The 14,546-nt window shown below is 39.4% G+C and overlaps 2 protein-coding genes and 1 long non-coding RNA gene across 4 annotated transcripts in view; 1 reads left to right on the top strand and 2 right to left on the bottom strand.

Moving 5' to 3' along the window:
* Positions 1-1,336: 1,336 nt before the first annotated feature.
* On the bottom strand, positions 1,337-8,940 carry pcmtd1 (protein-L-isoaspartate (D-aspartate) O-methyltransferase domain containing 1). 2 transcript variants are annotated; one of them, XM_084706668.1, is made up of 6 exons: positions 8,457-8,940; positions 5,833-6,291; positions 5,604-5,706; positions 5,136-5,307; positions 4,536-4,659; positions 1,337-4,158 (listed from the first exon to the last, which is right to left on the bottom strand). In XM_084706668.1, the coding sequence occupies exons 2-6, from the start codon at positions 6,137-6,139 to the stop codon at positions 3,785-3,787; spliced, it is 1,080 nt and encodes a 359-aa protein (XP_084562794.1). In that variant the 5' UTR covers positions 6,140-6,291; positions 8,457-8,940; the 3' UTR covers positions 1,337-3,784. The 2 variants fall into 2 exon arrangements, with proteins under 2 accessions (XP_084562794.1, XP_084562795.1); XM_084706669.1 differs by lacking the exon at positions 8,457-8,940 and adding an exon at positions 7,143-7,580.
* A 547-nt stretch (positions 8,941-9,487) lies between these two features.
* LOC146270897 (uncharacterized) lies at positions 9,488-11,204 on the top strand. The gene is made up of 3 exons (XR_014767092.1): positions 9,488-9,565; positions 9,772-9,836; positions 10,520-11,204. It is a non-coding gene; the product is annotated as an uncharacterized LOC146270897 (long non-coding RNA).
* A 641-nt stretch (positions 11,205-11,845) lies between these two features.
* The window catches only part of st18 (ST18 C2H2C-type zinc finger transcription factor), a 29,865-nt gene continuing 27,164 nt past the window's right edge, over positions 11,846-14,546 (bottom strand). Inside the window, exons 18-22 of the mRNA XM_084706667.1 lie at positions 13,140-13,361; positions 12,889-12,977; positions 12,659-12,762; positions 12,424-12,570; positions 11,846-12,287 (exon numbers count right to left, since the gene is read on the bottom strand). Coding sequence (XP_084562793.1) covers positions 12,147-12,287; positions 12,424-12,570; positions 12,659-12,762; positions 12,889-12,977; positions 13,140-13,361 — 703 coding nt within the window. The 3' untranslated portion in view covers positions 11,846-12,146. The remainder of the gene's footprint in view (positions 12,288-12,423; positions 12,571-12,658; positions 12,763-12,888; positions 12,978-13,139; positions 13,362-14,546) is intronic.

Genomic DNA, 14,546 nt, shown 5'->3' on the forward strand with positions numbered 1-14,546 from the left:
TTTCAATTTCTTTGAAAATACCACTTCATTTATTCACATAGAATCACAAGAATCCCTTTTGTTCGTGCAGACAGAATTATTTGGCCGTTGGCCTTAACTGATACAACTTGTGAGAATAAATCAGATCTTGTCAAATGAGATTCATTTCAATTCAAGCAGGAACGCCTGGGTGGTGCAGAGAAGCATTGTCTTTTTGTTGGTGTTTTGGACAGCGATGAGTGTGTCTGTAATGATTCAGCTAGAGGCCATCAAGAGGTGTTTTTAATCAAGGCATTCGGTGCATCATAATCCCTGGTCAAGACCCGGATTATGGGCCAAATTCAAAAAGTGGGACAATATAATTATGTTTGACGTGAGTGCTGGTGTTAATACAGGACAAAGAATGATGTCTGTGTGAGCAGTCTACCTGTATTTATGAGCCAGAAAGGCACCGTTTGCAACACTTTACTTTCTGCAGAACTTTATGTAAATACATAATGACATCCAAAAGAACTAAAAGTAATAATGACTGGACAATTACAAAAGGGATTACTTTTTCGGATTATTGCATTTGTTAATTTGATGTGCACCAGAGAATAAATAGCTGATACTTTATTGTTCTCATTGCCATTTACCCCATGGGCCAAGATTGCGGAAAATATGTGATATTGTACATTTATTTTTTTATATAAATCTTGTAAATAGATATAAGATGTAAAGATGTCGTCTCCATAAAAACACTAGGAATCACATTGCTAGACGAAAGCACTGTAATATGTAGCATCACGGCCAAAATAGCTATTTTATTTGTACAGTCAAATCAGTTGTCTGACTACCGACAATCTAATGTTTTGAAAGGTTAAAAGTCAAGGGTAAAGTAAGTCACACTTGTGGCTAGCATTACACCTTAGTGATGTCTCCAAAGAGAGGGCTGTGGTCTCGGTGGCTGAAAACAAAATGGGGTCAGTGAAGAGAGAATATGTTAGTCAAGCTGACGTAGAGTACTATACACTACTGTGTTTGCCTAAGAGAAACTGGTGCAAAGGAGTCTATGCAAAGGGGGTTAGAGTGGTGTTAAACCATCTATTTGACATGCCTAAGGAAACAGTTGAGAGGGTAGCTTTTATTTTTGGGCAAATTATGTTGTTTTATTAACAACTATGTAGTGGACTAAATAAAATACAATACTTTTACAATGCGTCCAACCTTTAACAATGTTTTGTTTTTCTCAACAGCCTATCCTGTTTAGGGTTTATTATGATTTATTGGACAGGTGAAAATTCTGGAAACTTGCGTGAATGAATATTAATATTCTTCACAGCTGAAGGCATACATAATTTAAAAGACAGGAGAAGTGTGTAGACTATGACCTTTATTTCATGTGCCTACCATGTACAGAGGAACACTTTCAAATGAACAACACTCCATAAGATATTAACGTTGGCCCGATAAAGAATTAGTGAACAATCATTTTGGCTGTACAAATTAATTGAACCATAAAATTGGTTAGGGAATCGTTTTTGCTATGGGGACCATTTTTTCAATCAATGCTATCAAGTTTTCTGTAATAAACGGCATCGTTTTCTGACTGTCTTATTAACTTTGGTGCATGGTTTAACTCTGGGCTTCCTGTTTCCAGGTCCCCAGCATTATGTCCACCTTGATTTACAATTTGACCAGATGCAATAATTCATCCATTTCAGGCATTTAATTTCTTAACATTTGGAGCCAAAGATAAGACTACTGAAACAAGGTATCCCCATTAATCATGTTAATAATGACTACCTTAGAAATGTTAACATTACACAGACCATGATGAAATATCACCTTACCACGAAACTGTTACTTTGTTGGAATAAAGAGTGAAACCGATCCCCTTTATATCCCAAGATGTTGTACAGATCACCAAAAGGAAACATGTCCTAGAAGCACAAGTGTGAGAACAGCAGTGGAGTGTGGATGTACAGGCAGACCTCCCAGTGTATAGGTACAAAACAAAGTATTTACCACAATCAAATCCAAGTAAAATTATTTCACGGATACAGCACACGCTGCAGACAGGTTGCTGTTGGAACCACCTACTGTATGCTATACTTACACAATAACACTAAGATCAACAACATTCATTTCAGCTTCTGAACTATGAATGTATTCTCTAAAAGCAAGATGGAAGAAGGTCCAAGTGACACCAACACAAATGTGACATGAACTGCATGCTTCTCCAGCCACACGTTAAAGGAATGTAGAGACAAACCATCATTCTACAAGCTGTCAACATGTCCGTGTCCATTTTATGGTACACTGTGCCATCAAACCACACTTTGCAACATCCTAATGTGACGCTGTGCGTTGGCACTTTATAAGCCATCTTTCTAAGGGAGTTCCCCAAGAAAAAAAATGATTACGAAAACACCACCAATATTTCATTATTTTGTGTCCGCCTCCGCTCCAGTGCACCATAGAAGCACATTCATCAGATCGGCGCTGGCATCTCTTTTTTTAATAGAGGGCCCAGAAAACAAGGTGCTTTGTCTGGACACTAACAGTCCAGACTTCCAAAATCTCAGTTGTGATGAACCATTGCCGCAAATGAAATTGCAGAACAATTTGTGATTTAATGCATTTCTATCTTCTGACTATTTTAATAGAATATAAAAAAAGAGAATAACCATTTCTATCTGATCATGTGGGACATCACTTCCAATGATCAACAGTGTGAAGTGGACCAGGAATGGACATGTGCACTGGAGAATTGTGTACAAGGTCAATGGGTTACGAGGGCCACCCTCTCTGTGACCACAATGGACCTGGCTGTTTGTATGTGGCATGTTTGTTGTAAGATTCAGCTCTTAAGGCTTTGATTGGAAATGTATGAGACAACCTTTTTGAATCACTGAAAAGAGTAATTAATCATTTTCTTCATTAGCCTACCCTCTTGTATGATTATACACTGTGTGTGTGTCAGCTCCCCCCAAAAAAGGGGTGTTGTGGGTAAGCATTCAAGGCCATAAAATGAATAAGCAAATTACAATGCCTATTCATCTTAAGCCTAATGCCAGTTACTTAAATGTAAAGTGGGACAAAATGCATTAGGATATAGCTATCAGAGGAACTTCAGATTCATTTGAATATACCCTGCAGGAGAAATTACAAACCAATTTTGTTTCTCACTGACATGCGCCACCGTTGTCCCCAACTTCACAGTAAAAGAAAAGAACAAATTACAGAATTGCCCCATTTAAGATTGATGAGGGGGAAAAAAATCTATGTTGTCTATTGACTCAAAGCAGGAGCTCAATCTGTGTTTAGACTCCATTCAACCTTATGAAATTGTAAGGTAACGTACAAAATATGGTACAAGTTTAAAGCTTTTAGAAAAAGGTGCAGTAGAAGTTTTGATATTTTCAATATATTCTTTTTAACAAATATAGTTAGAAATGTATTGTTTTTTTGTTTGTTTTTTACAATGTTTTTGTGACAATTTTTGCAGAAATATGAACATAATGTCATAAAAGTCAGACTTCTTAAACACATTTTCTGGCAGGATTTCCATTCAGCAGGCTCTGACAACATTTAAACAAATCCAAAAACAATTGTAGAAGAAGTAAAACTACCAAAAACAATCTTGTTAAAGCATCATCCGAATATTATCCAAGATTACCCATCGAGTCTCTCTCCGTTACGAGGTTACCATCAAGATTAAATGAAAAGAATGCTACATTTGTACTGAAAAAGAAATGAGAGGAAAATCAACTCAGCACGCTTTGCTTTCGTCTGGAATGAACAGCACGTTAATCTTCAGCAGTCATTTCTCTCTGTAGTATAACACATAGGCCTTGAGGGACTCAGGAAGTGGTAAAGCATTGATCTTGTCTCTCAGCACGTTAACTTGGGGCTCCTCTGGCTTCAAGACCTCAATGTCTTTCTCGTCCTCCTCCTCCTCCCGGTGCTCCTCTTCGATCCTCTCATCCTCCTCGCTCTCAGCCGGCTGGGGGATCAACTGGTTGCCCACAAACACATATGTGTTGATGCGTCGCCGCCGGCAACGCCGACGCTTACGTTTCTGGGGTACTCTTTGCACCAGGCCCTTGGCGAAGCTCTCCTCGCTGGTCAGGTGACGCAGGGTGCGACGGATGTAGATGCGAGACAGGTCCTGGAGGCTCCTGACGATCACAGGAGCTGTGGAGAAAACAGAAACGACAGCTGGCTCACCAAAAGTCTTCATCGAGTTTTACAACACAAGAGATCTGTGGGTCCTCCACAGTCACCCAGAAGCCATTTTTAGGCAGGAATTCAAAGTGTGTGTTGGTGAGATATGAACAGTCCAAACTACAGATGTTAAAAACCATGACTTTTATGTAAATAATCAAGTGATATTCACCACCCCCAAGGCAGGTCTTTCATGTCAAGCCAAGGGTGTATTTAAGAATGGACTTCTATCAAACTCTGAACACTGACTTAAAAACATTGAAAACAGACAAAAACACATCAAAAGAGCAAAGCTCAATTTAAAAAAATGTTTAGACTTTGGTTTAGAAAAATGACAAGACACTCACGCAGTTCCACAGAATCAGGCTTGTCACCATCAGCTTTGTTCTGTTGGACCAGAGGGGCAAAAGACACAGCCAAGATGTTCTTGCTGTCCCAGGAGCATTGGCCAGTCCTGGTTATCTGGGTCAGCTGCAACAAGAGATATGAATCAACCAGAACACCAATCCACCAACAACAGCCAAACATAATGTGATGGTTGATGAGAACTTAAAAAAATCTTGAGCAAAAGAAAGCTGAACTGGGTCATAATGCTTTTGAGTTATCCACATAAAAAGCTTGTGAACCGTGGCCGCTTAAACTGTCTAAGACCATGGCCCCAATTCCCCTTGTCAAAACCCGTCCCCTCTATGCGGCAAACCAACTCAAGGCAGGAAGACTTTTAGTGAAAAACAGCTTGTGTAGGCAGGTTGAATGACCAAGAGCCAGATTTTCTAAGTAATCAAAGTAAAAAAAGAATTTGCCTATATTTTTTCCAAAAGTGTCATGCATGGAAAGACTGTAAAACTAGTCATCCTAGTCAGGATTATCTTCCAGTAGGGCCTTCTGCCTCTCCTGTGGGCCAGCGTCATGAATAACAAACACTGTCGATGCCTTCTAAATCTCACCTGATCCTCAATCGGCATTACGAGAATGCCACCCACTTTGAGCAGGATCTTCATGTAGTTCTCATGATCCTTCTGTACCCCGGCCCCGCAGTAGATGCGATCGTACTGGTGACTGTCCGATGAGATCTCTAAACAGTTCCCCACCACAAAGACGGGTTCACAGAACTCAAACCTGTCACAAGAATTCAGAGATGAGGAGGTATTTGCAAACCCCGTCTGACAACCATGAAAAATGTGGCTGTCCCCATTCTGAGAGGAAAGTGAAATCAAAACAGCAAATATTCATTCAAATGTATTCCCTTTGCAAGAAAAAAGTCTTTGGGGCAATGTGGAACATTCGACATTGGCAGGAAAATTAATACTGAACCGCAGCACATTAACTGTGGTCTCTGTGCATGCATCATTACATCCCTGTAAGCTAAAGGCTAACATTAGAAATGTTTTTTTATTTTTGTATCATCAACTCACTTATCAAAGCTGTCACTACTCTTTATGAAGTCCTCCAGTTTCTCCTTGGCATATTCAACCACATCCTTGTGGAGTTCAACCCCATGGTTCACGCCAAACGGCCCTGCAAAAACAATGCACTCAATAGTATACGCTTATGACATTTTCTATTCCTCCCACTCTACACCCACCCACCCACCCACTCACTCCCTCTTCAAGTAGCAAGACAGAAGCCAGGGCAGGTCATTACCTATGATGAGCCCCACCATTGTGCTCAGGTAGCCTGTTCCACTGCCCAGGTTGAGGAAGGACAGCCCCTGCTGGAGCTTCAGCGCCTCCATCACCTCAGAGTATATGCAGGGCGCGGACAGATGGATGTTGCCATGTTTCCAGGCCAGGTCCTTGTAGGCACTGTCCCGGTAGCCCTCCAGGTAGTAGTCGCCGCGGTCTATGGCCCGGAAGGCTTGCTCCACTCGGTCGGTGCGGATGTACTGGGCCTCCTTCAGGTTGTCGATTAGGTCGTCGTTGTCCTCCCCGGCGCTCACGGCACCTCCCATGGTGAAGAGAGAGAGAAGGGAGAACAAGGAGGGGGACTGTTCCTCAGGCAGAGCGCTGGCTCGTCACTGTGGCATGGAGATCAGAGGCTCGCGGAAGGATCCAGAAGCTGAGCTCCCCTGAGGTCAGCTCAGATCATGGTGGAGTCAAAGATCTGGAGACAAGAGGGAGACGGCCGTGTGAGAGGGTAGAGGGATCGTGGGGTACAGGGAAGGCGAGACTTTCACAGCTATGTGGCAAATGTCTCCACAAAGAACTAACTGGCACAGACTGTCTGGATAGTACCGGGATGTGCATCTGCTTAGCCATTTCTGCAAATGCTGCAGATCCTCATTTAATAACCCTTTGCTACAGAGCTCATAGCTCTCATAGCAAATTAAATATAAGTCCAAACTGGGGATCTATGATGGTCACAAATAATTTCACACATTATTTCGGGGAAGCATGAATGAGCACGTCCTGTGAAGACCTAATCTCAGATGTCTCTATGACAGAAGCAGCAGAAGGAAGCAAGTCTTCAATTCGCCCTGCCTTCTCAGCATCTCGACATCTGAGTCAGCTAATAATAATGAAATCCAGAGGTGACATTGGTGATAGCAGGTCTGGCTACTAGGAGGTAATTTCCCATTGGTTCTCACACAGGCAAAATAATCATTGATTAATTTCTCACCACTCGCAGTAGTACAGTGGCATTTTGTCCTAGTCTTCCTGAAAATGCATATGTTAGTCTCTTGAATTTTCTGCAGCCATGATACCCAAGGCAGCAGTATGGGTCAGATAAGGCATTTTACAATCCAAACCCTAACCCTTACTGCACTGCAGTCTTATGTATGGTAATCTTAAGAAGAAGAAAAAGTGATATTCTTTCAGTCTCATTTATATTCAAATTGGCTAGTTGGAAAGAAAAAAAAAATGCTTATGCCTGTTTGTTAACTCAAGCAAAGACAAGATTTTTGCTAACTTCTTTATAGGGGTACAGTTCTAACTCAAGTAGAGTGCCCTCACATGACCCTCAGGGATTGCATGTTGAATGGGAAGGGGAGCGCATGCCAGCCAAAAAAAGAGGCAGTGAAACTGGCAGACATCCGACTTGGTGACAGGGACAACCTGCTGAACCTGCAGGGTAACAAAACATGTAACAGATCTGCAGTCAACACATAAATCACTGACACTGTAACCCTATCTACAACAAGAGCGCCAAGACTTAGTACGCCTCATGCTCAATGGAAACTGTTGGGTAATTGAAGTGATGATTTATTTGGACTCTTCAGATATTGTTGGGCAACCCCCAAAACAACACATAGTATATTGAATATACACATTAGGCTATTACGAGTTGTGTATAAGATTAGGCTACACTGTAGCCAGTCGGTTATACATCATAACGGCTGGCAACTATTTATTCTACAATTTGGACTTGATTGTAAAAAACTATTTGTGTGTGTGTGTGGGGATTAATAAATAAACAGCGGCCGGCTGTTACTGACAGCATTCCGAACCAATCAAGTCAGGTGCTCTTGAGCCAATCATCTTACAAGCCTGCCCACCTTCATCTGCACTGCGTGTGATGATGGAAAAACAAAACATAAACAACACAGGAAATGGTTATATATTGGTCCAGTTGGAGAGACATGCGTCATACTTGACATAGCTAGTTTAGATGCATTCAATTATTTAACTGGCATAGACAAAGTTAATGTCGTTAGATAGCTAGGCTAGTTGGCTAACGTTAGCAAGCCTTGTATTAAGGATACAGATAATACAGAACAAAGAGCACATTTATAGAACTAGCCTGGTTACATTTGTTGTATCGTTGGCTGAAACATGATTAAGCCATCCTAATGATTCAAGTTAGAAATAGCTCACAACCTATAACAATCATGACTATAGGCTATGGCCATTAATAATAGACTAGTATTATTGCCAGATTCCAATTTAGTAATGGGTTTGACAGGTAGACAATATTGTAGCTAGCCTGTACAACCAACACAGCCAGGAAAAAAGCTTCCTGTAAAATTGAACTAATCCGACCAATATTTATCAAAATGACCATAATCGTAAATGTTATGCCTGTCAGCTTTGAATGTATATAACATAGGCCTCGTTAACAAAGTTTGTGCGTCACCAGACAGTCACAGACAATGCAAATGGTGCTGCTCTGCAAGTTGACTAGCTAGCTTGTCAAGTAAGTTAGCCAGCTAGCGCCTGTTAGATAACCAAGATTAATCAAAGCTATGAACTGCCAGTCTAGATGATTGCAACCTCGTGCTATTTATCTCAATTTAGAAACACGGTATAACTGTAGCTGTATGTACTTACATTTCTGAAAATCATACAGGATGCACTTCGTCTTCGTATGAAAACTGTTTGCCAGCCAGTAGAATAAGTTAGCAAGACACCGTTAGCTAGCTTTTCACGACGTTTGTTGTTGTGCTGCTTTCAGTTTTTTTGAGGTTGCTATCCAGCTAGCTAATGACCACCTACTTCACATCGAAGGAACAGCTGAGGATGTAAACATGTGTCACGTGGTGATGTGCAAATGAGGGAGAGAACAGTTTTTATGTATCTTCTGCTATTCTGGTGTGCACGGTTCTATTTTACTTATCAAATACAATGCAAATGTTAAATATGTGGAAATGTCCGCATTCTTTTTGGTAAAACTGACGCTAACGTCAGGGTTCATCCACATGAGGTCGGCATCCCTCTTCTCGGTCTTGACTGGTTCTCACAGTTAGTTGTGGACAAGGCTACACGCTACAGTACACCATATGTTACCTAATAGCAAACACTAATTTAAATGAGCTGGTGTCTGCCTAACAGCCCTAGGAGGATAGCTTCAGCATTAGTCATTCCAACTTGAATGGCCCAACAAAGTTATTATCATATGCTTTTGACTTCAATTGCATCAAAATCTATGTAATCTAAATAAAAAATAAACTTCACACACTTGTCAGTTCATTATAGCCCCTGGAGAGCTAAGGGCGCGTCTCAACCTGGCTTGACACAATGCCATCAGTGTTTTTAGTTCCCCGGCCTTCTTACCTTAAGAGGAAAAATAGCTTAAGTTACTGTATTCCCATTGCTGGTGTTGTTATTTACATTTATTTACATCTAATGTCATAGTCCCTCAAACTCCTGGAAATGTGTTAAGCTGTTTTAAGATGAAATGTCAGTAGCCAAGTTCCTATTTAATGTCTGCTCACCTCTTTAGGAAAGATGGAAGGGGGCACATTGCGTCCTCATTTTCTTTCAGGAAGTTTGAGTTACCTTTCCTTGAAAGCTATAAACATATCACCGCTTGGCAGGGCCCACGTCAACATTGATGAAGCAAGCAGAATTGTATATGCAGCCTTAAGAGTTGACAAGATTATTTGGATATCACAGCCATCAAAAATGGGTTTGGAAGGTCTAAGAGTACAATTTGTCAGGTTGTTTTGTGTTACATACATGTTTGTACATGTACATACATGTTTGTGCCATCCAAAGTTCCTCAAAAATTACTTCACCTTTTATTAACTTTTTGACTGTATGATCAATTATGACAACATACTTTAGGAGAGGCATGAAGGGGACTGCTGGAAGTGTAAAGTCTGTGTTTTTAAGTATTTTTCTCAACATGCCTTGTCTTCATTAGATCAACCACCAGGTGTCACACTTGAGCTGTCTGGTTTTCTGCACAGGCCCTTCTGAGACAAACAGGTATGTTATGTTAGAGTTATGGGTTTAGTGGGAAAATGGCTTCCATGTGAGTGACAGCAGAGCTAACATACAGAAGTGGCTGTCTTTTTTCTATATGTAGAATACCTATATAAATATAATAGGATATATGAAAATAGATTTTTCAACAGATGTAAGGGTTAGGGTTAAGACATTTGGGGTGTATACATTTTTGGTTGCAGACATATTCATACTGCTTTATTTAAGAATCACACAACCATTTAAAAAGTTTATTTCTACCATACATAAACTGTACAACACAGCGCATATCTGCTTATTATGAAATAGTAAAAGTAATAGGAACTTTCAATTTACAAACTACTTGAACTGAAAAAGCATTACGTTTTAATGAAAAAAGAAAAAAAGTACAATAGCGATTCATCATACTAATATCATTCCACAAAAAATCCAGTTCACATTACAAAACATCAAATACTAACAGGGAAAAATAAATATTCTTCACAAAACTTCCTGAGCAAACAATGTGTGGTATAGGAATTAAATATCACAAATTATGAATCAACAAAATTGTTAGCAAAAGATTTGATTCTGTTTTGAGTGTTATTGTTAGAAATGATCTAAAATATGTTGAGAATTGTGATAAAGACATAAAGTAATTGTTTATCTCAACATGTCCTCAATTTTGAGTTTCTCTTTTTTTTCAGATATGCACCTTTTTCTCTTTAGGAAATTAATCGATCAAGTCCCACTTAATTTATTCAAGACTATAAATCCATGCAAATCAGTAAATAACAGTGTACTGTGACATCAATTGCAATGGCTCAAAAACAAGAACGTTTTTTCTTTTTTTTCTGGTTTCCCAGGGCAATAGATAACTCACAAACGTAAAAGTGCAACTGATTCACAATCTGGTTAGAAAGTTGAATAAAATAAACAAGAATCACCAATATCATGTTAGTCTCTTTTTTTGCAATAAGTGAAAGTGATATAACTTATAACGTATGGTAATGACAGTTGTCCATGACTATATTTTATCCAATTTCAACAAGTGTTGAAATTAGAATCAAATATGCCTCCAAATAACCAAATGTGTCTTTACAGAAACAGAAGATGCACATTATCAGCCCACACGATAGTTTGTGTTGTTTCTACTTTAAGCCTTCCTTCTAAATTGATAAGTGACAAAAAAGTAAATATAAAAAAGCACAAAATGTTCAATCTCAACTGTGATACTTCAAGACCTGACTTTGAGATTACAGCTACAGAGACAATGCTTAGATATCTGAAATGGCATTTAAACAGTCATTAGGAACATGATCTCGTTTGAAAATAATTGAACTGTATAATAAAGTAGACACCATCCACGTAATACTGTCCTACCACAAAACATAGTACTGTATATTTTATGTATTAATTTACATTTAGGCACATATATGCACAGTGTGTGCACAGAAGGCAGTTTAATATCTATATAGTTGAAGAAAAAGAAAGATCTTCACAAAGGACTTCAGTTTTCCTGGTGCAGTCACTTGGCTCTATTCTAGTAACAAGTGATGCAATGCTGAATATGACATCCGGTTCATTGAATGAAATAAACATTGTTGCATTTTGACAAGGGCTGAATGAGACTCTGAAGTTGTCCTCAGCCATAAACATGAGATGTACAGTACATTTGCATTGCATTTTTGATCTTTAGCGTTCATTTGAGCTTCCCATACATTCAGTTTTCAATAACAAATAGAAAGCCAAAGCAACAATTATAAAATATTGATGCTGTATTATTTTGGTAGCTTTATACCTTCAAGGGATTTTCTAATTGTTTTGAGGGAGCTGTATCAATTATCCACCACTAGGTGGTGAAAGAGAGCTATGATTGATATTGGAATGTGCTTTAATGTAATTTACAATGTGCAGAAAGTCAATGGATTTCCCAATATTTAGCATTTACAATCATAGGAATAAATAAAACATTTGTTGAAATAAATACATTGATAAACAAAGATAATAAATAGCAATAATATAAGAGTGACACAAATTAACTAAACACAGCTTCAAATCAAGCAAACCATATAAAATAATTAAGTGCAAGGGGGGTAAAATCTCACCAGAATAAACATGAATGCAGAAATGTTAAAAGCGTTACAAATCTCTGCTGGTAAATTTCTCAGTGCAATGTATTTACGGAGAAATGTCGAACACATTTCCAAGCCTTGTCTTATACATGCAACCAAGCCAGCACTCCAGAAAATTGAGATAACAGGTGCCATTATCCCAAGTCAAAGAAACCTTTTGGTAGCTTTATAGCTCAAACATGGATGCCTTTAATACAGCTCAAACATGGATGCCCTTAATAGCCTGTTTGATATTATCCAGGAGCTCCTTGCACTCAGGAGAGTAGTCATGCTCCGAGTTATTGTACATATCGGTTAATGTGTTCACATAGGCTTCGAAATTATGTTCACTGATGGGCCCCTGCAACACAAAATGTTCAGTTGTTAGTAAACAAAGAATAATGACAATGAATAGGAATGTCATGCTCATTGTTGCAATATGGTGGATCAGATGAAAACAGAATGGATGTGAGAAGCCCTGGCCTACTGCACTGTACCATCTGAGGAAGCTGGATGTCTGTGAGGCTGTGGATGAGTGCTTGGCTGAGACGAGCTAACTCTTTCAGGAGGCTGTCGTTGTGCTGTTCGATCATCTTGTTTTCCTCCTCAATTGTCTTCAGGTTGCATTCCATCGACGAGATCTGCTTTCGGAGAAGAGAGAATCCTGTCAAAATGGATGTGTCCAAACTGAATGTTCGACGTTCCAGCCAGTTCCTTGGTGTTGATGCTTACCTGTGTCTGTAGCTGCATCATGTCAGCTTCTATCTTCAGGTTGGACTCATTCAGCTCCTTGATTTCATGATCCAAGTGTTGCATGTCATCTTTGTTTTCGACTCCTGATCAAAAACATTTTTTTTTCAATAATATTTCAATGGTGTCATTGTACTCCACAAAAGTCAATTAAATGTGGTATATAATCAATGTATGAAATGTATGCACAACCACACAACATCAAGTCTCACCACTGCTGGCTTTTAGCTTAATTGTCATCATCTCCTCTCCTGACAGCTTTTTCTTTATGCTCTGAGCATTTAGTGGGCATCCAGACAAACTAATTCAAAAAGTAATAGAAAGTCGATAAAAGGGATATAAGGTTAGAGGGCGTGGACGGCTCAACTTATCTTTTAGGACAGACGCACCGTAGAAAGCAACATTGACACTGTTGATAATGGCACCAAACATGATTTGACAGAAAATGAACAAGGTGGCTTACCTTCTATGGGTGACAAACACATTGTTGGCGTGTCCGAGGCCATTGCACCCTGGCAAGGGACAGTGTGGCAGCTCCTGTTTGCACGCCTTCCAGGGAAAAGCCAGTCCATTGATGGAGGACTCCTTCTGTCTCTTGGCTGCAAGGGGACAGCTCCCAGCACTGCGATGGGATGTATATTTGCCAGATGTATGGCCCTGCCCATCACACCCAATTACTGGACACCTAACAGAGACAAAACAGGTGTCAGACTACAGCACTGTAGGTACTCTACTTTGTAGTCCTGGTGGACTCATGTTGTGGTATATCCCTTGATAATGTGCAGTACTCATAAAATATGGATTTATGAGTTATGCTAGTCCACACGATAGCCAATATTTATTGAAGTGAATCTGATTAAGGAAGCTAAAACACAATATTCCTGTTTTTTGGTTGAGTGCTGTAACATATGAAACCCTGAAAGCTATGATTTAACCCCTAAAACCACAAATCAAACCAACATGCTTAGAATGAAGGATTCTCACAGTTTATGAACATCCCTCACTAACTAGACCGGAAGATTTGATAAACCATTATGTTGATTAATCCAGCCAAATGCTGATTAAAAAAAACGGAAAACAAAACAACACAACAACCTGTTCAAATAATCGTATCAACAAAGTTGCTAATCCACTAAAAAGTTCAGGTTAAATATTGTTTTGATGAATGAATACAATGTGAGGTTATTGATGTTTGTACTCAAAAACATAAGCACAAGTCTTGTTGAATATAATTAAGAGTTGGGGTAATTGCATTTTCAGGTCTGTTTTCTACAGGTCAGTAATGGAGTGACATGAATTACACATAATTGTCATGTATCCCCTCATGTGAAAGAATGTAATTTTGAGGGGACTGACCTCCTCCCTTACCGGTAAAGGTGACAGGCAACCTGAGATGATACAAAATGGAGAATGTACTCTAGAGTGCTACTGTGGAAAGCTTGTTTTTAGCACTTTGTTCCTGGCTAGTGCAACAGCACTTAGAGGACAGAACAACACAGGTCCCCATTACTTCCTGTCCACCAGCACAGGTAGACAAGACACTGGTACAATGGAACCATGATCGTATGGCCTACAATTACAGCAATCTAGTAACATTACAGATACTCTCTTTCTCTGTGTCTCTCGCACACTCTCTCACTCTCTTTTAGTGTGTATGAGATCGAATGCTAGGTCTAATTCCTAAGCTCTTGGCCTTGCATTAGTAATTAAAAAGAGAAAGATCATCTGTGTCCAGATGTAGAAAAAAACAGGGGCAAATACATCTGACTTTGGATTTCAGCAGCAATCAATTACATTATTTTTTTTTCAAAGACCATTGTGTCCAAAATAATGAAGCTTTCCGTGAGTGCAATGCTTTGACTTTAAAATA

This window comes from Hypomesus nipponensis, chromosome 10, assembly GCF_054491055.1.
Source record: "Hypomesus nipponensis isolate SF chromosome 10, ASM5449105v1, whole genome shotgun sequence".
NCBI lineage: Eukaryota > Metazoa > Chordata > Actinopteri > Osmeriformes > Osmeridae > Hypomesus > Hypomesus nipponensis.